We start from the raw sequence: 26,646 nt of genomic DNA on the forward strand, positions 1-26,646 counted from the left end.
GAATGCACGGGAGGAACCCATTGCCTCCTGGGCGTCTGTGTCTCGACGCGGCGGGGGAGCGCCACCGCTCAGATTCTGCAAATCCACGGCTATTTTCTCACCCTGTACTTACAAACACCGCCTGTTCCATCACTTACTCGTCCGCGTAATGAATGGTGCCGACGCACGTGTGGGTGGAGCGGTGGTGCAGCGGTTAGCGCGCACCGTGCATTGAACCCCGCTTGAAAGTCGAACACGTTTCTCCGCCACCGCTCTGATGAGGCAGCAACTGTCGCCCTTCAGTGGCACCGTCCTGTCGTTTATTGCCGATGATGTTACACTTTGTTAGTCTACAAAGTGCCCGCGGGACTATTCACATTCTGTTGCAATCCACTTACCGCAAAGCAATCCCCCCCCCGCACCGTGTCGAGCTTGTCTGTATGCCTCGTTTTCCATATCAAAGGAAGAATTTATCTGCAGTTGTTCCACTTCAGGGGCCCATCTGTGCATTGTGCTGATTTCGCTTGCTTGGTGGTTTCACGTGGGTGCGGTCTAAAGTGCCGCATTGTGAATATGGCACCAGAGCCCTTGCAGAATGTCTATACAGATTCCCGAGAGAGAGAGAGAATCATTCCCGCACGTTGTCGCTCAGCGCCTCGGCGTGAACCGACGACTCGGCCTCGGTTTCTTCGGCGATGCGCGCGCCTGAACGCGACGGGAACGGACTGCGACCGAATTTACCGATCATGCAGATATCGGCCAATCGCAAAAAAAAAGTCGACGCAACACTAACCAATGGGATTACTCGATCCGTGGATCGCCCGGCAACGATTTTTACGGGGGAGGGGGGGGGGGGTGCACCGGTCGTTTGGTTAGTATGCGCGAGAAGCCACGCGGCGCCTTCATGTGAACGACGGACGAGGGTTGAGCATCGCGAAGCAAGCCGGACGGTCCGCCTTTGCCACTTCGGCTTGGGCTCGTTGTTTATCGGGGCGCTGCCCGCAAGTACTGCTCCACAGCGGTCGTTCCGGCCACGTGGCTCAGCGGTCGAAAGGTTGCGAGTTCAAATCTTGGTTGTGGGTAGACTCAGCCCATCATCCTTCCGAGGGGTTGATAAAATGGACACCGCTTGGTGAGGAATTCACCAGTGTTGTCCTTCGTGGAAGTTTCACCGAGTGGCTCAAGGCTGTAAATGGGAGGGATGAACACAGTCTCCATGCTCACTCGAGCTGGAAATCACTTCAACTTTCCCTTTTTGTTGTTGTCGCGGTCGTCAGTTACGGAAGATCCGTGCACGCGCTGAAGAAGGCCGATTGATCCCTTTATGCAATACATTGTCACATGTCTGCTATAAGTTCAGGCAAGCGTCTGCAACCTGTCTACGAAAGAGACATCATCACACCGGGTCTCTTCGACTCCAGACTGAATCCCAGGGTTACAAGGGTACACTTATTTATAGCTGTGAATTGTTGGGACATTGAAAACACACTCGGCCTTCTTCATGGTCAAAGATGAGGAACCACAGCAAGGGCTGCACAACCCCGGGCCTGAGCGGCCACTACACAATGGATAACTTGAAAAATGCAATTGTTTGACAGCTGAAAACAATGATAACTGTCTAATTGAACAAATCATTTGTTATTTTAAGGGTTCGATTTAGTGCTGGGCCAACCAATTATGTAAGCATAAGCGAATACTCTACCCATTGTCGGTTCAATTACTCGACCAATCGGATAACTCGTCATGGGCGTGGCTTGTAGGAGGTTTCCCACCTTCGGGAGGCATAGTTGGTGCCAGAGTACGGTAATTGAGGAAAAAACGAAGTATTTGTTTGCATTTTTTTCGTCGATTAGTCGACAAATTGTCCCAGCTCCAGTTTAATTATAGCTGAGTTGGAATGAAAACCAGGATCGGAGTTGTGCACCAATGAACTATAGGCTGCCAGCACTGATTACACTCGGTGTAATTTGCTGTTATGATCTTTTCCCGGGGGTGGGCGGAGGGTCAGGTGGGGGGATAGTCGAAGGCTCCGGTGAATTTACTCTTCTGGCCGGCACAACGTGTACCCGGCAAGAACCCACACCGGCCCGTGAAGCTCAACTGTGCAGGGTTTAAATTGAATTCTGTTACAAGGGCACATTTGCTCTTGTGCTTTTCTGTTCACACCACCGCACCGTTCACACTGGGGGGATGGGGGGGGATTGGGTTATGTTATCCCAGACTTTGGACAGAAGTTTGCACGACAATATATATTGGCACACATGTAAAAGGTCCACCATGCGGCGCATAGGGTTTACAGCTTGTGCCTTTTCTGTATCCATTTATATTCATCATTTAATTTGTATGCTGTATACGTGTCCACATTCATGGTTATTTGGGAATCCTTAATAACGGCGTGAAAAATTACACGAGGTATTGGCACCAACCCCAGAACAGATTTCAAACAATTTCAAACGGAATATAAAGGAGCAGTGTTGGCGTGTGTGTGTATGTTCGTGCGTGTGCGCATACATAGGGTTGGGGTGGTGGCGCAGCGGCAAGTATACTGCGCTACGAACCCGGGGCCCTCATTTCGATTCCGGACCATGGCTAACTGTGGCCTGTTACAGTAAACTCTCGCTATGCGCGAGATCTCGATTCGCGAGTTTTACTAAATGTCTACCAACTCCCTCTGATTCCAGTGTTCCCGAGTGTGCGTAGTGCCAGACCAGCAACACCGGGGGAGGTGCGTGCAGAATGTTGCTACATTTGAAATGTTCTGTGAAGATTAGGCACGCACCCTTGGCTGCACGCTTTGACCTCGAGTCTCGTAATAATCCCGCTCTGAGCTGGCTCCGGTGCATTTCTACTTTATACGTGCTTACCGTCGACTCGTTTGTACATTTTGGTAAAAACGAGTCGAATGTGAGGTCCATTAACGCGAATGCAATCGGGGAAAGTGTTGCGGCGAGCGCTCCCCAGGGTGATCAAATGATAACCACTTTGCGCTGTTATCAAACACTTACATCTCCCGAGGAGTCATCCTCCTGAAATACTCACCACCACCACCACCTACATCGTCATGAAATCATCATCAAAGGTAATAAAAAAAACACGCAATGTTGTTTTGACAATGTATTATTTATTGCAGTAATTGTCATTAAACATTTACCATTTCCCTCCCTATGTTCACTCGTAACATGAACACAACCCCATTTTTCCCATGTGAAGGTTTCTGAATTCGCGAATTCTGCATTCGTTTTCAAGAGCGTAACCCTCGCGGATAGAGAGGGCTTACTGTATATCTGCATTGGTACAGGATCTCCCCCAGGTTGACTCAGCCTTTAAATGACGACCTGGTAATCTATGTAAACATCAACACCGGGGGTACGAGGGCAGCCTGGCTTGGTGCTGACCACAGCACTTCCCCATGCTCAGTGCAGCTCCTAACCGGTGTTCGCGAACAGCCTTTGTAAGTCATACATGCTTAAATCTATGGCGTGTTTGAGTGTGAGCGTGTATGAAGGTGGAGTGCTCGCTAACAGCACTTGCCACAGCAGTCTGTGCGGCTATCGGGGGGGGGACACCTTTACCTTTGAAGGTGTGGGGATCATGGACATTGTGGTTTGGAGGCCGTCATCCAACAATGGATTGACAAAGGAGCTGAACATGTATTGTGCGTGCGTAGCGCAGCGTTCCATCGGGGGCACCGGTAGACGTTGGCGGAGCAATGACGCGGCAACCATCAATGTTCACCGGCAGGATCCCGTCGGAAGCCACGGCGACGTGAGATCAGTAGACGTAGGGAACGATACGGTACTTGACTCTGCGGCAGTACTCCAGCCAGGCGGGGCCGTACTTGCGCCGGCAGTCCTCCTCGTCCACCGCGTCGCGCTCCACCAATATGGTGATGCAGAACAACAGGTACACGTAGGGTGCCAGGTGGCTCACACCTACGGGGGTATGGTGGGTGGGGTGGGGGGGAGAGATTTCAGTACCTGTACATAACTTGGCAAAACATTCTCAGTTTGAAACGGTTAAGCAGTTTGACCCAATTGCTGCCACGTGGGAACAGTGGTTGTAACATTGTTTTTATAGCTTTATTTTGGTGATGTCGAAAACGTATGGTTAAGCCATGTTTGTTTGTTGAAGTAGCCTGATAACTTTATCTAAATTGTCTTATGGTTGCTATTTTTCGACTTGCATCCCACTGGGATTTTTGCGCACAGTGTTGATATACGGTGCTTTTTTCTGGAAGATTTTGCTGGTTTTTACTGGACGTTTCTGTTGCGCGTCGTCACTTTAAAATGTTCTTTGTTCATGTTTTTGTTTGTTGCGGTTGCACCCGAGTCAAGAGCCTCATGGCTCACAGGGCTATACCTAATAAATTAAACTGAAACTAAAACTGAAACTGAAACGCAACTGGACATGGAACTACAGGGGTCGTCGGTTCGATCCAATCTCCCTGGCTGGCGGCAGGTGAGACAATACGGTCAAGTTTCCTAAAATCACAACCCTACCGCCTCTATTCCACCCAACAGTACTCAGTACTGTCTTTATGAGTACAGTACACCACAGTAATTTGATTCGAAAGGTCGTATGTGGTGGGGTAAAGTGTGGGTACTGCCACTGAGTGGAAGAGTTAGGCGAATAGCCTCTGAGTTAGGCGAATAGCCTCTGAGTTAGGCGAATAGCCTCTGAGTTAGGCGAATAGCCTCTGAGTTAGGCGAATAGCCTCTGAGTTAGGCGAATAACCTCCGAAATGGGCCCTGAAATAACCAATTGGGATAGTGCGTATACAGTACGTGTGTGTGGGGATCGGTAGCACAGTGGTTAGCGCACGACTCTATGAAGCCGACGACCCGAATTCAATTCCTGCCCACGGCCAACATCAGTGACGCAACATCTGAACCGGTGCTGCGTCCTCCACGTGGTCGACTCAACCTGAAGTGAGTACCTGGTGCGGTGTGTCAAACATCGCCACTGGGGAGACAAAGGCGGCCGGGCGTGGTGCTGGCCACCCACCCCCCCTCGTGTGCCGTGCCGGCCTTCAAAGGTCCTCGCTAACAGCACTTGCCCAAAAAAGTCTGCTAAGGCTATCTGGGGGATCTTTGTCTTTGTGCTGTTGGCACAGCGTGAAGCAACGGCTCTCCAGAGCTTGCCTTTTCTGCCAGCAGTGACGTGAGCAGGCAATTGCAGGGCTGCACCTTTTCCACCTTTACCTTACAACATGCTGATTATTTTAACAGGTAATGAGAACGATGTAATTATTTATTGTCTTCAAAATTGTTATCCAGAGAAAGGGTTTGCAAATCGGCAACCTGCCACTTAAACTGGGGATGTTTAGTGCTTGTGATAATTGAATCCCCTGAGAAATCAAATAAACAGCGCAGGATCTATTTTTGCTATGTACAAAATAACATAACATTTTGTTCCATCAGCTAATAGGCCATTCTGAGCAGATTAACAACAAATTGCAGCCCCATCCTGTGTCAAATATGGGGAGTTTGTTTGGGCTTACTTCACCACACTGGTCACGGTGGGTTAGTGGAAGTGCCTCGTGGTGCATACCAGAACTATTTCAGATTTCACCCACCACTCATGTTGTTCCAGGAATTGAACTCGGGCCACCGGATTAATCGTGTATTGCGCTAATGTGCTCCACCAGTTAATGATTTTATCGAGGGTGCTAATATATATACACGCACATATGTCTAAATATTCACATGTATAAATTGTGACCAGTTGTGGATTATGAATTGTTTAGAAATGTAGGAGAGTTTGGGAAAATCGGTGACCTGTGTTTTGATGCGGTAACAGTAATACAATATCAACGTAGCGGTTTGTGCCTGGGTTATAGGTAATGGTATATATATATATTTACCATGCTCATCGTTAAAACAAATAAACTGTTCAAGACTGTGAATCTGTTGAACTGATAACGCAAGTTTTTTTTCATTACTTAATTCCATTGTTTTGAAAGTGGGGGGGAGGAGGGAATTTAATCAGATGATGATTTGTGTGTAGTCACAAACAATTAAATCAAATACATTCGGCACGAGTGAACGTTGCCCCATGTCGTGTTTAGCTGTGGCGTCCAATTACGCAATAATATAATATCATTCGACGTTTATTTTGCGTGCTTTTTGCAGCAACAACTTGGATAAGCTGCAACTGGACAACTGGCTACTTACGATTTACAATTTCCAAAGTATACAGTGGAAACTGTGGACAGGAAAACCTAAGGCAAATTAAAATCCACTGCAAAACACACTCACGCCTGTGATCCGGCACTGTGGTGGCAGTAGCAAGAGTTGGTGGATCACGCACAGATGTCGTGAAACACCCTCACCAATTCTGGCGAATTGCCTGATGAAGCTGGTTGTAATCACCAGCGAAACGTCGTAATCAAATTGCAAATGTTGTGGGTTTACTTTCCAGCACAGCAGTGTGCTGGAGTAGTAACTAACTGGCACGTTTTGTTGACGCGAGATACCTTACGTATTGTCTGTGTCGGGTGGTGGCGGGTTCACAAAGTATTTATATTTAAGCTCTCTAACCAAAAAAACCTTCATTGTAAACACCCCTCCTGTGGGCGTGGAGGAGGAACTGTAACCCTGGCTTATTAGAAAAGGCAGTAGAGCAAATATTGGACTTCAACTGTTCCATGTGTATGGGATAGTTTTGCTCCCTCGCACACGTGACTTTCCTCCGGGTGTTCCGATTTCCTCCCAAAACTAACCACTTATTAATTTGCCGATAACACCTTCATATATAGAGGACTGCAGAGCTTGAGAGGGAATTCGGCGTCGGTTCAATGCGTCGCTGCTCTTCCTGCTCGTTTGAGATTCCTCTTCGCACCTCTGAGTAATTTTTTCCTCTCTACGAGAGAGAGCGAATAGTATGTGATGTGTTACAAATTGAAATGATTATGTTATTATTATTAATAGCAAAAATAAATGTTTTTCCAATAAATATTCTTAATTCTAACTTTATTTTTGATTATATTACACTTGTGCTACCAGCGTCAAGCCATGAGATAATAAATATCCGCTTTGGCGGCCCATGACCCGCTGGCAGGACTGTGTCGCTCGGCTGGCCTGGGAACGGCAGGGAATTCCCCAGGAAGAGCTCGAGTCTGTCGCCAGAGAAAGAGACGTCTGGACCGCCCTACTCAACACGCTGCCGCCGCGACCCTCGCCGGGACAAGCGGGTTGAGAAACGAACTTTGGGGGATTTCTCTTCTGTGATATCCACTTCTGCGGGCTGTTCTCCAAGATGGAAGGTTACTAAACTAAGCTATTTTTTGTTTTACAAGATAAGGCCTACTGAGCTGTATAGCTCTTTTTCAGAAGTGACCTGGTGACAAATGGTAGCTTATGTGGACATTTATAGGAGCCAAATACTGAAAACGCATGTTTCTAAATGTGGAGGGAAAAACTGGAGGACACGGACAAAAATCCACGCGGCCATGGGGTGAATATGCAAAAGAATCCAGAACCTCCTGTATACCAGGCGAGGTAGTTAACATCTCACCATCGTGGCGCCCCAAGCTAAAATGATAAATTATGAAAATTCATTGCCACTACCATAATTGGGAAAAAAATGATAGAAAAATCACGATAATATTTATTTTGAAAACACAAAGTAGAAAATACGAGTTTTACGTAAGGTTGCGCACCGCAGGGAAGGGCCCACGCCACCGCCATGATGATGTCTCCCAGGTAGTTGGGGTGCCGGAGCCAGCCCCACCAGCCCGATACCAAGAGGCTCTTCCCGTGCGCCGTCGAGATCTTCTGCAGGTCTGCGTCGACAGGGTGCGGAAGAGGCACTCGGAAAATGCGAACTTCACTCGTTCTTTTGAATTCATAGCAGAAAAGTACAACTCTGAAACCACAGGTTCTTACGTGGCGAGATGTTAACTACCTCACCTTGGAATACAGGAGGTCGTAGTTTTGATCTTAACCCTAACGCTTGTATATTTTTAGTTTGCATGTCTCTCTCTCTCCCCATGGGTTTTCTCTCCACGTTTAGAATCTACATGCATTTTGAGTATTTGGCTGCTGCTATAAATTGCCACATGATTATAAGCGACCACTTAGTTGAGCTATCATTTGTGGCCAGGTCACTTCTGAAAAAGAGCTATATAGCTCAGTGGGCCTTACCTAGTAACATTAAAATAGCTATTTTTCGTTTTAGTTATTGAGGCCAGCGACGTTTGTTCGGCTGCAGACAACAATGTGGCAAAAGTCATTTCTATACTGTACTGTACTTCTATGCTTCCACCTCAATGCCCCTGCCTCCCCGCGCCCGGCCCTCATTAACTCGCACTGAACTAGTATGGCGAAGTATTGGTCCAATAAACTCCAGCACCCGTACGGTATGGGGAGGCCGTTATCCACCAGCAGATTGACAAAAAGGACACCACACACATGTAAACGTTTGCCCCCCCCCCCCCACCCCCCAAACTCGCTCCCCCAATCCCTGGACATCTACGACTGGACATATGTGAAAAAGAGCTTCATAGTTCATCGGATTCCTCCAGTATAAATACATATCCTGATTCTAAAATATTACAAATCCTGCACCTCCAATTAGCATAGCTGGCTACGTGCGGTGCGAAAGAAGTTCAACATACGTACATACAATGCATGGTCTCAGCAGTGTAACTCTGTGAGCGCACATCGGCGTGTGCTGGCTATGTCGTTGCGCTGTGCACTTTTTAGCGGGATCTGTACTCACGCGCATAGTCGGGGTGGTTTGGGTTTTTCCGGAAGCCATTCTTTTCAGCGTTGGAGCTTCTGTAGATCCAGAATCCAATGACTAAGAGGGAAAAAAAGACGCGTTTTAAATGACTGTTCTGTTGAGCATCTTTGTCTGAACTCGCGCAGAAATTAGATTCGTAAATTAAATCCTTGGTTGACTGCTGAACTTCTTTCGCATTGAACGTATCCAATCGTGCCAATCGGAGGGGCAGGGGAAGGACAAGAAACTGAACACAAAATAGCAATTCTAGAGAAATTTCTTTTCAATCTCGATTTCAAACAAGTTCAAATCCCGGTTGGGGGGTTGATTCAGTCCATCATCCGTCTGACGGTTGTTAAAATGGGTAGCACTCTATGGAGTAGTCATCAGTAGTGGTCCTATAGACAAGCTCACTCCCACCATGGGAACGATTAATTTTCCACCACTGGTTCAGAGCTGTAAACTGAAAATTGAGCACTGCTTATTGAGCAGGACATCACTTTGATTTAAATTTAACCTCTTGTACGACACGTTTTAAGCACCCACACGAACTCAAATTCTGGGTGGAAGTCGAGAGAGGGTAAACCATTTTATTTTTTCAGCACCTCGATTTTGTGATTTTGTAAGACACACGCGCACGTACAGAAGAGGGCTGCGATAGCAGCTGCCCCTGGCCAGGACAGTGGCTGTGGATGTCTGAGCAGGAAGTAGGCCTGGATGATGTAGACGAAGGGCACCCATGTCAGCTCCCCACACACCACCGCGTAGCCCAGCCCCGTCGAGATGCTCTCACGCGTCGTGAGGTCAAAATCCTGTGGGCGAAAACCAAACGATCACGCAAGCGGTTGCCTTTTGTTTGGCAACAATTAATAGACGCGCGTGTCTTTGTCCTGCTCGCGTGTGTGCGTGTGCGTGTGTGCAGTCAGCCCGTCAGCCCATTAGCATGGCTTGATGCGTCGGCTGTTTCTCAGAGTGCAAGCTGATGTTTCGCTCAGTGGGGTGAAACAAGTGAAGTATTGCTTAATCAGCAGCTGGATCATTCTGCCATACAGCTACAACTTTTTCAGGGGAGGCTCAACCGGAACACATAATGAGCTGGCAGCCCAACGCACTTTTACTTTCTGACGTGGTCACAGGTAACGCAGGACAGCCAGTCTGGGCGATCAACTGGTGATGAGGTCTGGCCTCGTCATTACCTCCTCGAGCACAAGGTCAGCCGCGTAGGTGACGTGGAAGATCGTGATGAGGATGAGAGGCAATGGAAGGTATCCATACGTCTTGAATGCCCAGGCCAGCATGCAGGCGTGGATAGGTCCCTGTATCACACACGTGTCAACGACACAGCACAGGTGTCAGTGCTCGTCCATGTACAACAGAAGCAACAACAACAACAACGGCAGCAACAGCGACGGCAATGGTCGTTTAAAAGTAGAATGACGAAGAGGTGGCCGAGTGGTTCGGTGGTCAGAGCGCTGAGCTGGCACCGCTGAGATCTTGGATGTTAATTCAGGCAACTGCCTGTGATTAAACCGGGTTGTCAAGTGCAGCGAGTTGATGGTTTTAGAATCGTCACCAATGACTGTGCAACAACAAAAAACCGCTCACATTTTTTCTCTGCACTTCATTTGGCAAAGTGTTGGCTCTGAGAATTACGAACATCAGTTTGACTGTCGCGCGATGAGCCATTATTCTCAGTGGTGGAGCGGGTGTATGTATGTTGAAGTTCTTATGCATCGTACAAAGCCAACTGCGCTAATCGGAGGTGCGGGGAAAGTGCTGCCCCCTCCTGCGTGGACCAGAGGCCACTTAAAAGATCTCAGTGGCAGTTCCGCAATATCCACTTTCGTGGACGGTTATTTACCAACAAGGGTCGCATTACTGTGCAAGATATTTAAATGGAAAAACGTCACCCGTGATAACGCCGTTAGCACAACCAGGATAAAACGTGGGAATAAAAAAAAATAAGAAATTTAATTGCATGGGCATGCAGCATTGGTGTAAAACAATAGTCACTAATTAGCATCTTATGGAGAACAAGAATATACGGGCATGCATGCTGGATGCACAGTCGGTGTCTTGAGGAATGGCGATGATATTCTGTAGGCACCTTGCCCAGTAATGAATTTGCCATGTGCTGGCGGTGGCCGTTGCGTTAATAGGAAATGACGGGTCCGTTGATAATTTATGAAGGGCGGCTGCCAAGTGCGCTTCCAATGTTGCTGGGGTCAAACATTTGCAAGGAGAGAAATGTTCGACCTCTACGTGTTTACACTACAACTGAAGGGAAAGCTCGCAGTGCATGAGATACAGGTCTGCGAATTAATGAAAAGCAGCGATAGCATCGGCAGCGATAAGCCCTTCGCTACAGGGATTAAAACTTAGTGCAGCACCAAGTATAAATATCTGAAACTAATGCAAAGTGACGACCGCAGCAGATGAATACTTTGACGCTTGTATGATGTAAAGACAACAGGGTTTTAATTTCCTTTATAACTATTTGCAGCAGTTGCGTGAGCAAGCAATTGCAGGGCTGCACATTTACCCCGTTTAATTTCAAGGTTACAAGTTGATGTAACGTGTGTTTTTGTTGATGTGTCCTCAGGGAGCGGTGCAGTTTGGAATCGTTCAACAATTATCGCAAGTGTACACACGCCGGGTTCCTGGCAATACCACGGGGTTAACACAAGCACGGTGATGAAGTCCCTTCTCCGAGAGTCGAAATTTTAATGAACATTTTATCAGAGGCAAGGATATTGGGAAATGTGGTGGTGGAGATATCGAGTGCGTGCGGGCAGTTAAACTGCACCGGGTTCCACACGCCAGAGGGACTCGAGGTACAAAAATAAACTGGGACGTCATGGGAATGTAAATAAGAATACCTCACGATATAGGGAGAGGGTGGCGCTACATGTATGGAATTGCCACGGTGGCTAGATGTGAAATACCGCCCTTAGTATGCAGGATGTCGTGGGTTCGATCCCGACCCTGACGCCTGTATATTTGGGGTTTGCATGTTCTCCCGGTGGTCGCGTGGATTTTTTTTCTCCGGATTTTCCCTCCACATTCAGAAACCTGCGTTTCGAGCAATGGCGGAGCCAGTGGGGGGTGGGGGGGGGGGTGGGGGGGTGGGGGGGGTGGGGGGGGTGGGGGGGTGGGGTGGGGGGGGTGGGATGGGTGGGGGGGGGGTGGGGGGGGGGTGGGGGGGAGTGGGGGGTGGGGGGGTGGCACGTTTCCCCCCAAATGATCCGATCGAAGTCCCTTATTTTATCGGATTATTAGGGTTTATTAGTAATAAATCGGCATTTTGCGACCCCCACTGCCACTGTGTAGCATATTATTAGGTGTCAGGGACTCTATGAAATGAGAGGACAATAGTCTGAGTCCATAATTGGCAATAAGTAACGGCAAATCAACTTTAAGCGACTCAAAATTTATGCGCAGTTGCGTATACAGTACACGACTTCCCTGAAGGCATTCACCTTCAGCGAGCGCGATGCCGATCACACACGCGTCGAATAAAAGGGGCAAGTCCTTACTTACTAACAACTCCTCTATCGTTTTTCATTGCTGGAGGGGTTGCCTCCTCTACCTGAACATCCAGGTTCCGCCATTGGTTTCGAGTATTTAGCTGGAATAAATTTCAACATGATAAGCCACTTCAATGAGCTATCATTTGTGGCCAGATCGATTCTTCAAAAGAGCTACATAGTTCAGCGGGCCTTACCTGGTAAAATAAGAATAGTAAAATTTTTTTTTAAATAATGCCACTGACAATAACGAGGGAAACGTTACGTAATTTTCTATGACCGCTACTCGAACGAGAAGAGGATCCTGGGAAAATCGGAACAGGTGGTAACCATAGCCCAGGTAACTTGGCTTTATAACATTGGGGGTTTGGGAAGCAGGGTGACCCTTTGCATTCCCTGCACGAGGGCCCATGCCAACTCCGCTACACCACCGAGGAAGAGAGTCCCCTGTGCACGGTCGTGAAACTGCCGGTGGTGTTGCGCAATCCCTTCAGGTGCTCATCTATGTTTAAGGGGACACTGGTCAACACACTTTTTCTGGCATAAGGTATTCCAACGGATTTAATGTAATTTTGGGGTGCTGATTCCAAATCTGGCATCAGTTTTTGTCTATCACATCAGGTTGTTGAGATATGAAATATTGCATTTTCAATAAAAACTTCAGAAGAAAAATATTAAATAAATGTGGATATCTAAATAAAATTATATTATAAACACACTAGTCTAAAAATACAGCACCATATTTTAACACTAAAGCAGTCACTGACTCGCAACAACTTGAGCTAATTTCGGGTAAATTCAATGAAAATGAGATGTGATAGAGCAAATCTGAGATCAGATTTGGAATCAGCACCCTGAAATTAGTCTAAAACAGCTGCAAAAGTCCAGGCCAGAAAAAAATGTTTTTTTTTTGTTGACCAGTGATATCATTCTGAGTTCTCGTTGTTGGCATCTTGCTGGACTAGCGTGCATATCTGTGGCCAGGTCGCTTCTGAAAAAGAAGTTAATAGCTCAGTTGGCTTTACCTCTTAAGAATAAAAAAGAGTTTAGTTTTATTGAAATATATTTATTTTTAAAGTGATGTTTTTACCTTTCCGAGACTTTGCACTCCAATAGTGTTTTTGCATTGTTTGTTGTTCTAACATTCTGACCTGCCACTACTGGACATCTATGACAAAGAGCTTCATAGCTCATCGGATTCTTCAAATACAAATAAATATGCTGATTCTGAATTTCGCCTACACTTATTTTTGCTGGGAGGTGGTGGGGGGGGGGGGGTGTGCGGGGTGGGGGAGCTGTGTGAGTCGTGTGATGAGTGATAACGGGGCAAGGTAGGATATTTCAATTGCGAGTGGCAGCTGATGGTGGCATGTTTCAAATTTGGGAGAGGCCTCCGCCCAATGGGATGGTTGCTGCTGCTCCCCTCGCCACACGGCTGCCTCTGCTTGAACGGGAATGTGAAAACCTGACGGGTGGGAAGGATGCACTACATTGGTTCTTTTTTTTCTCCTCTGTTGTGCACTTTTGAGATACTGTAATAATGGCAATAATTTTAACGAGTAACGGGCCGAATATTCTTCACTCACTCTCGAAGATGGAGAACAACTCGGAGGAGGAACCATAGACACATGGGAAGGCAGCCATGCGATAAGCTGGCACCGAATCTCTCCCCCCAGCCCCCCTCCTCACCAAGTGGTGTTATCACCAAATGAAATGTGTTATCACTTAATTAAAGAGTGTTTAAATGTTGGAGGAAACTGGAGCACCCGGAGGAAATCAAGACATGTGAGGGGGCCACACTCTATTCCCATGCAAGTGAGACAGGTGAAGTCCACACTTGCTCTACCGCATTCTCCTGGCGAGCCAGGGTACGGCTCTTCCTCGATACCCACGGTAATAGAGTTTCGCAACATTTTGACGATCCGCCAACCCTCATCTCCACGGTGCCGGATGTACAGGCGTGAAAAGTCAACTCCGCACGGCTGTCTTATTTTAAGTGGTATGTGCATGCAAACTCAAAACTTCATAATTATTTTAAGCGATTCGGCCGAAAGTGAAATTCTTCCCAGACATTCCGCACTTCGGAAAAGCAGACTCATAATTTCCAATTCACATATGTGATGATATGAACGATTTACTGTCCCCTTGTCAATCCACTGAGGGGCAAAGGCATCCCCACGCCGTACTGGTGATGGGGTTGTTTGACCCGACTTCGCCATGCTGGTCAGTGCCTAGAATTGGTTCGGACATCACGTGCCACTGATGTTAGCCGTTACAGGGAATCAAACTTGGGTCACTCGGATCATAGTGCAGTGCGCTAACCACTGTTGTCACTGCTCCTCTCCTAAATGACTTAAAATTGTACTTAACAATTATTCAAGCGATTAAAACCCCCTTTTCTAAATTCTTTGTAGCTACTGCCCCCTAGTGATTAAATACCATAATTTATTTTGAATGTTGATGTTATGTCTCCTTACACTTTTTAGTGTTTTCCTCCACTTCATCTCGATTGGGCAATCAGTGTTGTGTCGTGACATTAAGAATCCATTTGGATCCCTCGCAGAGCAGCGTGACCCTTTGTGCTCGAGAATGGCCCACGGAAGCGGATGTCGTAGAACTACCTCTGAGACCTCTTCACGCGAACGACTTCTGATCCACACAAGTTGGAGGCAGGACTTTCTCACCCGCCCGGCCACTGAGAATAATGTTCATTGTGTGGATAGTAAAACTGCCATATTGATATTCTCAGAGCTACAGTTTAAGCAAATTAAGTACGCAACCAGATTCAATGAGATGAGTTTTTTTTTTTTGCGTGCGTTGTAATTGATGCCCGGGTGGAGGTCATCAACTCTCTGCGTTTGAGAACCCATTTGAATCACATGCCGGTGATTACCCAGTTTTATTTTGTATCCAGGATCTCAGCCGTGTCAGCTTCGCGCTCTGACCTCGAAGCTCTGAGCCACCGACAACGATCAACATTGAAAACCCTGGTGACGTGTTGTTACGACTCACCCAGCTGAGAAAGCCAACGCGCATCATGAAGACAAACTTGAGATCCAGATCTCCGATCTTGGGGTTCAGCTCGCGGCCCATGTAGTAATCGCTGATCACCCGCCCTGCCTCGGCGACAACACAAGCAAACGGGAATGTTTCTTGAAGCGGAAGAACAAAGTAGAATTTCCTCGTTGGCCTCCTCTTTACCACCGCTGATCGGCCTCGCTGCACGCTGCACACTGTTGTGCTGCGCTAAATAAGCCCTCTCCCCCACATGCATTCACTGAACACGTAACATTAATACAGTCGCAATAATAATTAACATTTGTAAAGCGCATTTCATTCATAGATCCCAAGTCGCTAAAATAAGATTTTGCACAATGTGCCGCCCTTTCGTCTATCCACTGCTGGGGTTTTATTTATTTGGTTTTGGTTGAGGGTCCCTCCACACCACCTCGCGAGTTATGAGTTTTAGATTTATTTATTGCGGCGGGAAGAGCCGGAGGAGCTGCTAGGGCTCTATTTCATGAGCGTCCTGCGATGGTAGAGACTTTATACAGGACAGGCCTGAGTTACAATCACGGTACAGACGATATACAGGACAGGAATTCGTGACACAAGCACGGTTACATAGGTCGCGAGTATCAATACGTGCTTCACATGTTACAGGAATAGAGAACTCGCTGAAAATGTAAACGAAAAACACATGACTGCATTGTTTTACGAACAAAAAGAAGAGAAGGGAAAAATATAATTTAACAAAGCGAACACGATCAGTAACAGGGAATTTTGTTTGTGGTATGTTGAACTTATTTTGCACTGTATGTAGCCAACCCTGCTAATCGGAGGTGCTCTCCACAGAGACTCGGACTCGCGATTCTCAGCAGATTATATATTAGAGCCACGTCTATGAAGGGACTTGAGTTTCAGGAGTGAGCGGAAGTTTCTCGCGGTCGGCAACGATTTAATTCCCAAATTTAACGTGATGAGAGCAATTCCACAATGGGGGAGCAGCCACCGAGGTTTTTAAGATGACGTAGGATCCCTTCGAAGGCTTCGTTTACTTTCTCTTGCGGTCAACAGATCCATCAGGTACTTCGTGGATGTATTCGACCCATACTTCACCACGTTGGCCAATGCGCTTTGTTGAAGGCCAGCGAGCATAGACGTACAGTACAACAATGGATTTTGCTGCACTGTGCCCTCTGCTGCCAACCACGTCACTCTGTAGCAGCCTATAGCAACCTGTCATGCATGGTGGTTGCCCATCCAAGCACTATCTACGCTCAACAATAAGCACAATATGGCGGTCATTAAAAGTACCAATTAGTGACTAAGCGTGGTTGTGTACGACTATTCTTGCTGCTGAGCAACATCTTGTTGTTACTGGCTCCTGCACTCACACGCAAACAATAGCTGTCCTCTGAAAAGACACCATCACAACGTGGAGTTTTGACCACTGGCACAAGGCTGCAAACAGGAAATTCGGCTCTGTGGTCATCTGGGCAGGAAACCACCTTGACTCTGACTTTTTGACTCTTTCCAACTTTAGCTTTGTCCGTCCATCGATGACTTGAGGGCCACGATAATTCCCGCAAGCATGAACCAATTCGTGGCGCCCACGGTGGCGAGATATTAACTACCTCGCCTGGTATACAGGAGGTCGTGGGTTTCATCCCAACTCGAGAAGCCTATATATTTGAGTGTGCATGTTGTTATCCCCGTGGTCGCTCGGATTCTTCTCCGGATCCTCCGGTTTTTTTCTGTATCCTCCGGTTTTTCTCTCCACATTTAGAAACTTGCGTTTAGAGAATGTGGATGCTATAAATGTCCACGTAATAAGCCACTTCGTTGAGCTATCATTTGTGGCAATGTAACTTCTGAATAAGCTACAAAGCCTTACGTGGCAATTTTTTTTGTTTAATTCAGACTTACCATATTGAAAACTGGCCCCATTGATGAATGCATTGCCCAAACCTTGCAAACATAAATCAGCACAAATAGAACTGCAAAATATGAAAACGCGTTTTACACCTACCCATCAGCTTCCAGACTGCTAACTAATTTCTGTACTTCTGCAGACAAGAGCATTTTGGGACAAGAATTTGGTCATGCAGCTGTTGCTGCTGCGGTGGCAGTGGTGCACAAAGCACAATTAATAAAAACACTCAGTACGTTCGTCAATAGCACTGTGGCTTTTAAAAGGGAAAAAATGTAACAGACCCTTTTTCACAGTACATCAATATGTGCGATGGCAAAGGGTCATTCCCCAAAACGTCAACCAATTATATTATTTCCTGTTAAGGCAGTGAAGCCGCCAAATGTGTTTAGCTCGTTGCATGTTCTATAGTGTTACAGAATCCATGTTTTTTCCCAACTTGTTGAATAAAATATGGAGGTGTAGGTTGGCAGAAGGTGCCGCCTTACCCGTGTTTCCCTCCGGCACCAGTTCCATGATTTCCTAACTTGTTAAAGAAAATATGGAGGTGTAGGTTGGCAGAAGGTGTCGCCTTACTCGTGTTTCTCTCCGGCACCAGTTCCGTGATTTCCTAACTTGTTGAATAAAATATGGAGGTGTAGGTTGGCAGAAGGTGCCGCCTTACCCGTGTTTCCCTCCGGCACCAGTTCCGTGATTTCCTAACTTGTTGAATAAAATATGGAGGTGTAGGTTGGCAGAAGGTGTCGCCTTACCCGTGTTTCCCTCCGGCACCAGTTCCGTGATTGGCGCCGAGAACGACTTGATGTAGAGCAGGAGGCTGACGATGACACCCAAGAGGATGGCGGACACGAGCAGCTGGAGGTAGCGCTCCGCGACGATGGTGAGATCGAGCCCTGCACCGTAGGCCAGGGCGACCAGCCCCATGGAGGCGAGGTAGGCCTGTACACCTGCAGCGCGGGCATAGTGGGACGTGTTGCCAGCTTAGTTGGTTTTGACACTAGGCCAGGGGTCGAGAAAACCTTCGGCTCCGAAGCCGCATGCAGCTCTTTAAGAACTGCTTCATGACGTTATTTGTTCAGCACCACCGTCTCCTATCCACGGACATTGCGGCTCTTGAAATCTTGATTTGTTTAGCGAATTCGAAAAAAAATGGCTCTTATTATTATTTTGGTTGCTGGCCCCTGCACTACTGTAAGTCGTCTTCTTATTCTTCAAAGTCAGGTGTCTCATCATGGCATGGAATCAGCTGCTCAGATTTTCTCTCTCCTTGAGCTTCTAATTCTCTGCACCTGGTTTAGTCACATCCACGGTTCTTACATGGAGATCGATAGACTTACATTGAGACCCATACACTTGCATAGACTTACATTAAGTTCCATAGCTTCATGTACAGACCCATAGACTTGTACCGAAGCCAGAAGTTCAATTGTTGCTCGGGTATTCTCTCTCCATGAGCTTCTATTCTGTGCCACGTATGTAAGTACGTTGAACTTCTTTTGCACCGTAAGTAGCAAACCATGCTCATCAGAGGTATGTGTGAAGGACAACAAACTAAACACAAAAAGCAGATCTCAAGAAATTAGTTTTCAATCTAAATTTAAAAGAGCATATAGCTCCAGTGGCTTCCTAATATCCAAAGAGCATTCCAGGCAGCAACAAAAGTCATATCGACTGCCCTTGTATCTCGTTCCACCGCATCCTCCATCTCACCCTTGGTCTCCCTTTCCTCCCCCTGCCCTTCTAATTGAATCTTGTTTGGTGGATGTTCTACATTAAGCAGTTGGAACAATGAACAGAGTGGGTGGTTGTGGCTTTCCATTGCGATGGAAAACGTCGCGAGCGTTAATTGCAAATAAAAACCGCATGGAGGAAAAGTCTACAATGAGGAATACTGTAAAACGGTTGTCCAGCAGCAGAAAAAAGCGGTCGGAAAAATAACAGCAAATGTTACCCAAGTGGCATTTTTAGTTTTACTGTTGTAGTGCCAGCCGATCAATACGGCACAAACGCGGAGCAGATTTACTTTGTTAATAAATACCGTTCAGGTTGTACTTCAATCGTTTCCCACTTTTCAATGGTGTTCCTTCTGCCACCTGAATGAAATATAACACAGCACATGGTAAAATACAGCATTGTCACATTTATTGCCAAAATGAAATAAAGCATTGTTGGGGCCACAGCAGATGCACGGCCAGTGAGTCGGTGGGGGGTGGGAGGGAGCAAAGGGCCTTTGCCCTCCCTCCGATTTTTTCATACGGCCTTTTTGGAGATTATTTATGAATGTTAAAGAAATCATCGATAATTATGCTATCATCAAAGGTGCGATAGAGTGATGAAATCGTCCCATGTGCAGGTACCATGTGGATTGTTGCATCGCGGGAGGTGGCGGTAGCTTAGAGGCCTTCATCCAGCAGTGGATTGACCATGGCTGAGGATGATCATTTAATTATAGATACATTTTACAGCATATAATGGAATCTTAACTTACATGCAATCAACATTATTTCACCAAATTAGTTACTTTAACAGACAACGGACACAATTTACTCCTTTCCGAAGTTTGTATTTGGGTGCACCATGTGCTGGTGGTGAGAGTGGGGCCAAACAATCCAACTTAGGACCAAATAGCTTGGGCAAATGTTGGCGCTCGTTGAATTCCCCACTGAATCGATTCCGGCGCCTGTATATTTAGAGTTTGCATGGCCTCTCCGTGTTCACGTGCATTTTTCTCCGGTTTCCTCCGGGTTTTCCCTTCACATCTAGAATAAACACGCAGTTTAGAGTATTTGTCTCCTGAAATGTTCACGTGATAAGCCCACCTCGTTGAGCTATCGTTCGTGGGCCAGGTCGCTTCTGCAAAAGAGCTACATATAGCTCAGTGGGCCTTACGTGGTAAAAATTCAATTAGTTTAGAGTTTAGTTTGTGAAAAACGAGTGGAGCTCAGCACCGTGCCCATGGGCAGCGAGTAGAGGGCGCACTGCAGGAGACACCAGCCGAGGACGACGAGGAACGCGGTTCCGTCCCAGAGCTCGAGAGGCGAGCAGGGGAGCCGCGGCACTTGCAGGAGGCCCCCGTCCGGCGAGTCGCATGCCAGCACGAGCAACAGCGGCACGAGCGGCAGCATCACGATGCGGATGATCGTCTCTGCGCGGGGGAGGGGGAGTTAAATGGACTTGCGTTGGACGCGCGCGCCGACGATGATTTTCGTCACTTTTTATCATTATTATTACAAGCTTTTATTTAACTCACTCTGTTGTATCCTCAAATCGTGTAACTCAATGTTAATCCACTTCCCAATGCGGCATCGACTGCAAACTTTGTATACTTATGTCATACTGATGACAATACTAAATTCTATCCTAAAAATAAAATAAAACATATGTTAAAACATTATTTTTTATGTTATTGTTTCAGCTTGGCTCTAATTGTCCACGCTAAACAGACGTTGGCTGTAAATGACCACGCTCTCTTACGTTGTGGCAAGCTTCGGGGCCACTTCCTGGAGTCGTGGAGTTCTGCCATTAATTCTAGATTTTAAGCTTTCATGACTGCAAGGATTCATATTCTTAGGTTTTTTCGGTAAAGTCACGTAGGTAAAAAAATTAAATTAATAAAAGTAAAATAAAAATAAAATAAAAATCACAACGTTTCGGAGGCAACACAAGCTTCCACCTGAAGACGGAAGCTTGTGTTTCCTCCGAAAAGTCGTGATTTTTATTTTATTTTTATTTAACTTTAATTAATTTTAATTTTTTACCTACGTGACTTTACCGAAAAAACCTAAGAATATGTTCTGCCATTACTTGTACGGTACATTTCATTAAGGCGTGTTTAAAACAAAAAGTATTTTTTATATTACTTATAGAGTATTTGGCTGCTGTCCACTTCCACGTGACGAACCATCTTCATCGAGCTATCATTTGTGGCCTGGTCGCTTTTGAAAAAGGTGCAATATAGCTCAGTGGGCGTTACCTGGTGTAAATTAAAATCGTTTAGTTTGAACGAAAAATAGTTTTACATGTTAATTGCTTGTCGTCCAGGGGCAGTCGTCGGTTCGATATCGGTATCCACGAGGCCCTCCACCTGCAATCCACTGCTGGATGAGGGCCTCCTCGCGTCGTGCGGGTCGTGAGGGTTATTTGGACCGTACAGAAAATTGGATCATTTTGTACAAATGTCTGATCGGAAATGAGCACATTATATTGCATAACTGAGACGGCTGCTGGCAGAAGTCTGAAAATCTTCATTATGCTAATCGACAATCCTCAGTCAGTGCAGGCTGGTGAAGGTGGGGATCTAAGATGTGGGAGCAGAGAAGCCTTCTGCTGCTCACCACATCGCCCCACAGACGCCTATAACAACCTGCACAGCGCAAGGTAGTCGCCCACCCAAGCACCATCCAAGCTCAATCCTGCTAAGCTTCTGAGCTTTGACAAGACAGGGTGCATCCCGTGTGATTTTGAAGCGGGCTTGTCACACAGCACTCTGCTTTTTACATATGGGCCTCAGTGATACAATAATATCCTATATTCATTTCAGTAGGAAATTTACCATACAAAAAAAACCGGCTTGACTCTGGCAAATCGACGGCGCTTACTGATAGAAATTACTTATTCTTTGGTTCTTTCGGTAAAGTCACGTATAAAGATAAAATAATAAATTAAATAATAGCATACTACGACGTTTCGATTGCAACACAAGCAATCATCATCAGGTATGACTTTACCGAAAGAACCAAAGAATAATTCCTGCAGTCACGAAAGCTCCAAAATTGAGATAGAAATTACTTACTCGCATATCCTCCAGAGTAAAATGAAACCGCCAGCGTCTCTTTTTTTGAGTCCACCATGCCGATGAAATTGTAGTGGCAACAACGCACTCGGTGTTGGGGATGGCGGACGGCGTAGTCGCACGCTTTGCCTCCTGTAGACACAAGTTGGCTTGTTAGGGACACTTTGCCGAAGTTATCCTCCGATTAGCACGGTTGGCTGCGTACGGTGCAAAAGAAATTCAATATGCATACATAATGAACCGGAGAAGCAGGCAACGACACGGTTCGAAAGGAGCCTGGATACGTAACGTCCCTTGCTCCAAATCCACCGCTCTCGTAGCGACTGTTTACTCCCGAGTGTACTTTAGCGATCTTTAGGAAGCGGTGTGATGGACAAAAAATTTGCTGCGCCGGTATGAGTCCTGTATTCCGCTGGCAAGCCCGACGGCAATCCTCGCAAACAAAGGGACCGATATGTCAACTTGGCAGAGATGTTGAGTCAAATATTCAAGGGAATTCTCGCTTCACGTGATTCCAATTTCCTGCTCAAGCGAAGTAGAGGGCACTTTATGAATCAACTTGATGACACAGGTGAAATAACAAAGACAAGCTAAAGCTGCAGCCCTGCAATTGCTTGCTCACGTGACTGCTGGCAGAATGACCTCCACTGCTGGCAGAAGGGCAAACTCGGCAGGGTATTTTGTGTCCTCTTCCATGGCGACCAGTTGTGTGGCAAAATATAACCCCACCAAACGCGACCTGGCGATCAAATAATTGTGGTGCACCGAATTGTACCGCTGAGAGGAGAGAGGCGGTGGTGGAATGTGAGAAACTCGCACCATCGTTACAGCTGCCACGACGAGAGATTAAATCGAACGGGCAAACCTCGAGAGCTGATGCCCAGTGTGCTAACAACTACACCACGGCAGCATCCCCCTGCCGTTAGCATCGGGAGGTCTAGTAACGGGACGTAGTGCTGCACAATACCCAACCATCACAGGATCCACTTTAGACTGTATACAAAGCAGTTGCGCAACTCCTAGTCGACCGCCCATGTGTGAGAAATTTGGCACGGCCAGAAGAGTGAATTATCGTTTTCCAGAAAATTCCCATTTGCTCTGGTGGTTACACGAGACGCGGTTTCTCTGGAATAAGGAGACTTGCTGGGCGGCCCTCTACTCCACAATGTGCATTACATCATGAGGTCCCCTGCTATTTCATGCACAGTTCTTGAGAGGGAGATGTATGTTGAACTTCTTTTGCACCTTATGCAGCTAACCATGCTAATCGGAGGGGTGACACCGCAAGGCTTGTGGTTCCTCATAAAAGACATTAGTAAAGCAGCCTCGTATTATTGTAAAAAAACAAATCCCAGTTATCGCGAATGTACTATCGACGTCATTTCACGACTATCCACTCGGACAATTGAGTGCACAAACAAATGTAACCTCACGGCGTTTTCTTTTTCTGCACAGTCATTGGTGGCAAGGCTTAAAACGTCAACTCCCGATATTTCCAGAACCCAGTTAAACCACAAAGCTACCGAGTTAATAGCTACGTACTGATACCGTCTCCATTTCAAAACTCCTGCCATAATTATGCGCAGCACAACGATAACAACGTGAAGCCAGCTTACCGCTTTCTTCTCCTGCTTCAAGAATGCGCCTTGCTTCTCGAGGCCACAGTGGCCACCCGGCAGGCGAGTGCGTCTTTCTTGCTTGCCGCCTTCCCCTATATCAGCGCTCTGTCACACACCTTGGGTTTCCTCTTCCTCTTACAAGGCCGGCCTTGCTGACGCACCGACCATGAGGTCGCGCTGCCACCACGGCGCTTGAATGCTTTGCCGACAGCATGCCCTCACTTTGTCGGAACCCTGGTCGCTTCTTGCAAACGAGACGATGTTTGGTCCCTTGAGTTCTCACCTGCTTAAAAATATGGAAACTATTTTGTTATTTTACCAGGAAAGTCCCACTGAGCTATGTACAGTGAGGGAAAAAAGTATTTGATCTCCTGCTGATTTTGTACGTTTGCCCACTGACAAAGAAATTATCAGTCTATAATTTTAATGGTAGGTTTATTTGAACAGTGAGAGACAGAATAACAACAGGCAGAAGCACCGCCCAACCACAATGTGTATGTTGAACTTCCTTCGCACCGTACGTAGCCAACCGTGCTAATCGTAGGTGATGTGACCTGAACATGCATTACTTCTCACAGGAAAACATGAATTAAATTCATCCTGTGTGCAGAAACTTTAATAAGAGGACCAACAAGTTATTACAATACTGTAATTGTTTTAAAAATAGCAATTTAGGGGTTCAGTGTGGTAAAAAACAATTGTTCTTGGCTAAACATCCCAATATATATATACGTTTGAATTCCAACTAGAAGCTGTTTTAGCTGCGGAATGGAATACATTTTGCTATAAAATGCCGGTGCAGGAAAATAGTACACTTGCAAAAACCTGTGGGAAAACACCTTCACGATTGAACTATGTTTTGTGGCAATTATAGGGATGCATTTGTGGTCAACCTTTTGTTGAAAGGGTTTAAATATATTTGCCAGGTAATCAGAAGTGCTTTTCATATTGCCACCCATGCACATTTAAACACCCACAGGGGTTCGATTCACAAATATTTGCTAACCTCATCTTATTTTTATCCGATATCAGCGATAACTTTGTACAGATTCTTTTTTTTTACTTAAGTGGTGGAGTTGGTCAGCGTGCTGAGCCGGCACGGCGGAAAGCCTGGGTTCAAATCCAGGGCTCAGCTGCAAGCCTATGATTAAACCGCGTTCTTAAATGGAGTAACGAGCTGATGGTCTCACATTGTTTGGAGACTGAAAATGTCTCACTTGTGGAGGTTAGGAGAGAAGGGGGTGAGGGGGAATGCAGAGAGACGGATGCTCGGAATTTCACTGAGAGATGGAATGAGGAGCAAATGCATGGCATGGACAACATACGCAGGCTAAAGGAATACTTTGACTGTGAGAGAAAAGTAAGCGGTGCCAGGTAAACACCCATAAGTCACACAGCATATTAAAATATGGCCGAGGGAGTTAAAAAAACGAAGATCCTTGGATAGATAAATAATCTGCAAGCTCATGGCGATCAGTCATTATCCGAGCCACTCATAGGACAGTGGGGATGCTGTTCAAAGTCGTGCAGTGGTTAGAGGCACTGGGCAGAGGTCGCCTGTTGAATTTGATCAACTGGCGAGGCAGTTGAAATAGTCGTGCAGTGGTTAGAGGGCACTGGGCAGAGGTCGCCGGTTGAATTTGATCAACTGGCGAGGCAGTTGAAATAGTCGTGCAGTGGTTAGGGCACTGGACAAAGGTCGTCGGTTGAATTTGATCAACTGGCGAGGCAGTTGAAATAGTCGTGCAGTGGTTAGGGCACTGGACAAAGGTCGTAGGTTAAATTAGCAACTAGCGAGGCAGTTGAAATAGTCGTGCAGTGGTTAGGGCACTGGACAGAGGTCGTCGGTTGAATTTGATCAACTGGCGAGGCAGTTGAAATAGTCGTGTAGTAGTTAGGGCACTGGGCAGAGGTCGTCGGTTGAATTTGATCAATTGGCAAGGCAGTTGAAATAGTCGTGCAGTGATTATGGCACTGGACAGAGGTCGTCGGTTGAATTTGATCAACTGGCGAGGCAGTTGAAATAGTCGTGCAGTAGTTAAGGCACTGGACAGAGGTCGTCGGTTGAATTTGATCAACTGGCGAGGCAGTTGAAATAGTCGTGGAGTGGTTATGGCACTGGGCAGAGGTCGTCGGTTGAATTTGATCAACTGGCGAGGCAGTTGAAATAGTCGGGGAGTGGTTATGGCACTGGGCAGAGGTCGTCGGTTGAATTTGATCAACTGGTGAGGCAGTTTAAACAACTGTGCCGGTGGCCTGAATCCCACCGCATCTGTCCAACGAGCAGTGTAAATGGGTGCAACCACGGTTTGTCAATCAGGAGGTGGCGTGTGGTGGGGTAAAGGGTGGGTCCTTCCATGTCTTTCCAAAACGTCCGGCCAGTGTGGGACCAATCGGCAAAACGTCCTCCGGGGTTTGAGGAGGGGGGGCGGGCGCTGTCTACAGATCCCTCCAGTGGAGGGTCCTTCCGCCAGCAGTCGTGGGAGTGGGTGCACTTTGACCTTTCTCATAGAAAGAACACGTCACACGCATTGATGAGTCGCGATAATGTTGCTGTGTTGGGGTAAGTTTGTTCCCGCGACGTGAGCGTGGGCTCAGCGTGCTGAGGCAGTTTCCATGATGCATGCCACATAGGGAGGGCGGCGTGGGGGGGGGGGGGGCTCTCCTTGCCCACAAGTACAAAGATCTCCCGTATAGCCTGAACAGACTGTTGGGGCAAGTGCTGTTAGCGAGTAGCACCTATGAAGGCTGGCACAGTGGCACACGAGAGGGTGGTTGGCCGAGACTACCACGCTGGGCCGCCTTTGTCTCCCCGGTGGTGATGCTTACCCACAGCACCAGGCAGCGATGGACTGGGACGAAAAATTCAGCCCAGGCATTTGTGAACACACCGGCCCAAATTCGTGCAAGGTTACAATAATTTATTAGGTCTATATTATTTTTACGAACATTTTTTTCAAGGCTAATTCTACGTACTGAACACGTATATATAAAAAAATGTACGTTCTTATCAGCACTTGTACGCAATGCAATATCGAAATAAAAAGGTTGACTCATTGAACAGGGCTTAAC

General features: G+C 46.8%; 1 protein-coding gene across 1 annotated transcript; it reads right to left on the reverse strand.

Annotated features, from left to right (window-relative positions):
* Positions 1-3,142: 3,142 nt before the first annotated feature.
* On the reverse strand, positions 3,143-23,665 carry LOC133341173 (delta(14)-sterol reductase TM7SF2-like). The gene is made up of 11 exons (XM_061549625.1): positions 23,572-23,665; positions 21,956-22,087; positions 20,112-20,308; positions 19,202-19,256; positions 17,916-18,110; positions 15,243-15,346; positions 9,900-10,019; positions 9,347-9,515; positions 8,701-8,781; positions 7,640-7,762; positions 3,143-3,911 (listed from the first exon to the last, which is right to left on the reverse strand). Exons 2-11 carry the CDS (start codon positions 22,011-22,013, stop codon positions 3,751-3,753), a joined length of 1,263 nt encoding a protein of 420 aa, XP_061405609.1. The 5' UTR covers positions 22,014-22,087; positions 23,572-23,665; the 3' UTR covers positions 3,143-3,750.
* Between the last annotated feature and the right edge of the window lie 2,981 nt (positions 23,666-26,646).

The sequence above is a fragment of the Lethenteron reissneri genome, chromosome 11 (assembly GCF_015708825.2).
Source record: "Lethenteron reissneri isolate LAM-NWPU_2019-01 chromosome 11, ASM1570882v1, whole genome shotgun sequence".
Classification (NCBI taxonomy): Eukaryota; Metazoa; Chordata; class Hyperoartia; order Petromyzontiformes; family Petromyzontidae; genus Lethenteron; species Lethenteron reissneri.

Excerpts from the sequence above, each read along its gene's own strand:
- LOC133341173 (XM_061549625.1), bottom strand. The coding sequence starts at position 22,013 with ATGGTGGACTCAAAAAAAGAGACGCTGGCGGTTTCATTTTACTCTGGA. Across the intron at positions 18,111-19,201 it reads ATTGAAGTACAACCTGAACG|GTGTACAGGCCTACCTCGCC; the intron begins GTATTTATTAAC and ends CCCGCGCTGCAG. Across the intron at positions 3,912-7,639 it reads GGCGTGGGCCCTTCCCTGCG|GTGTGAGCCACCTGGCACCC; the intron begins GTGCGCAACCTT and ends ATACCCCCGTAG.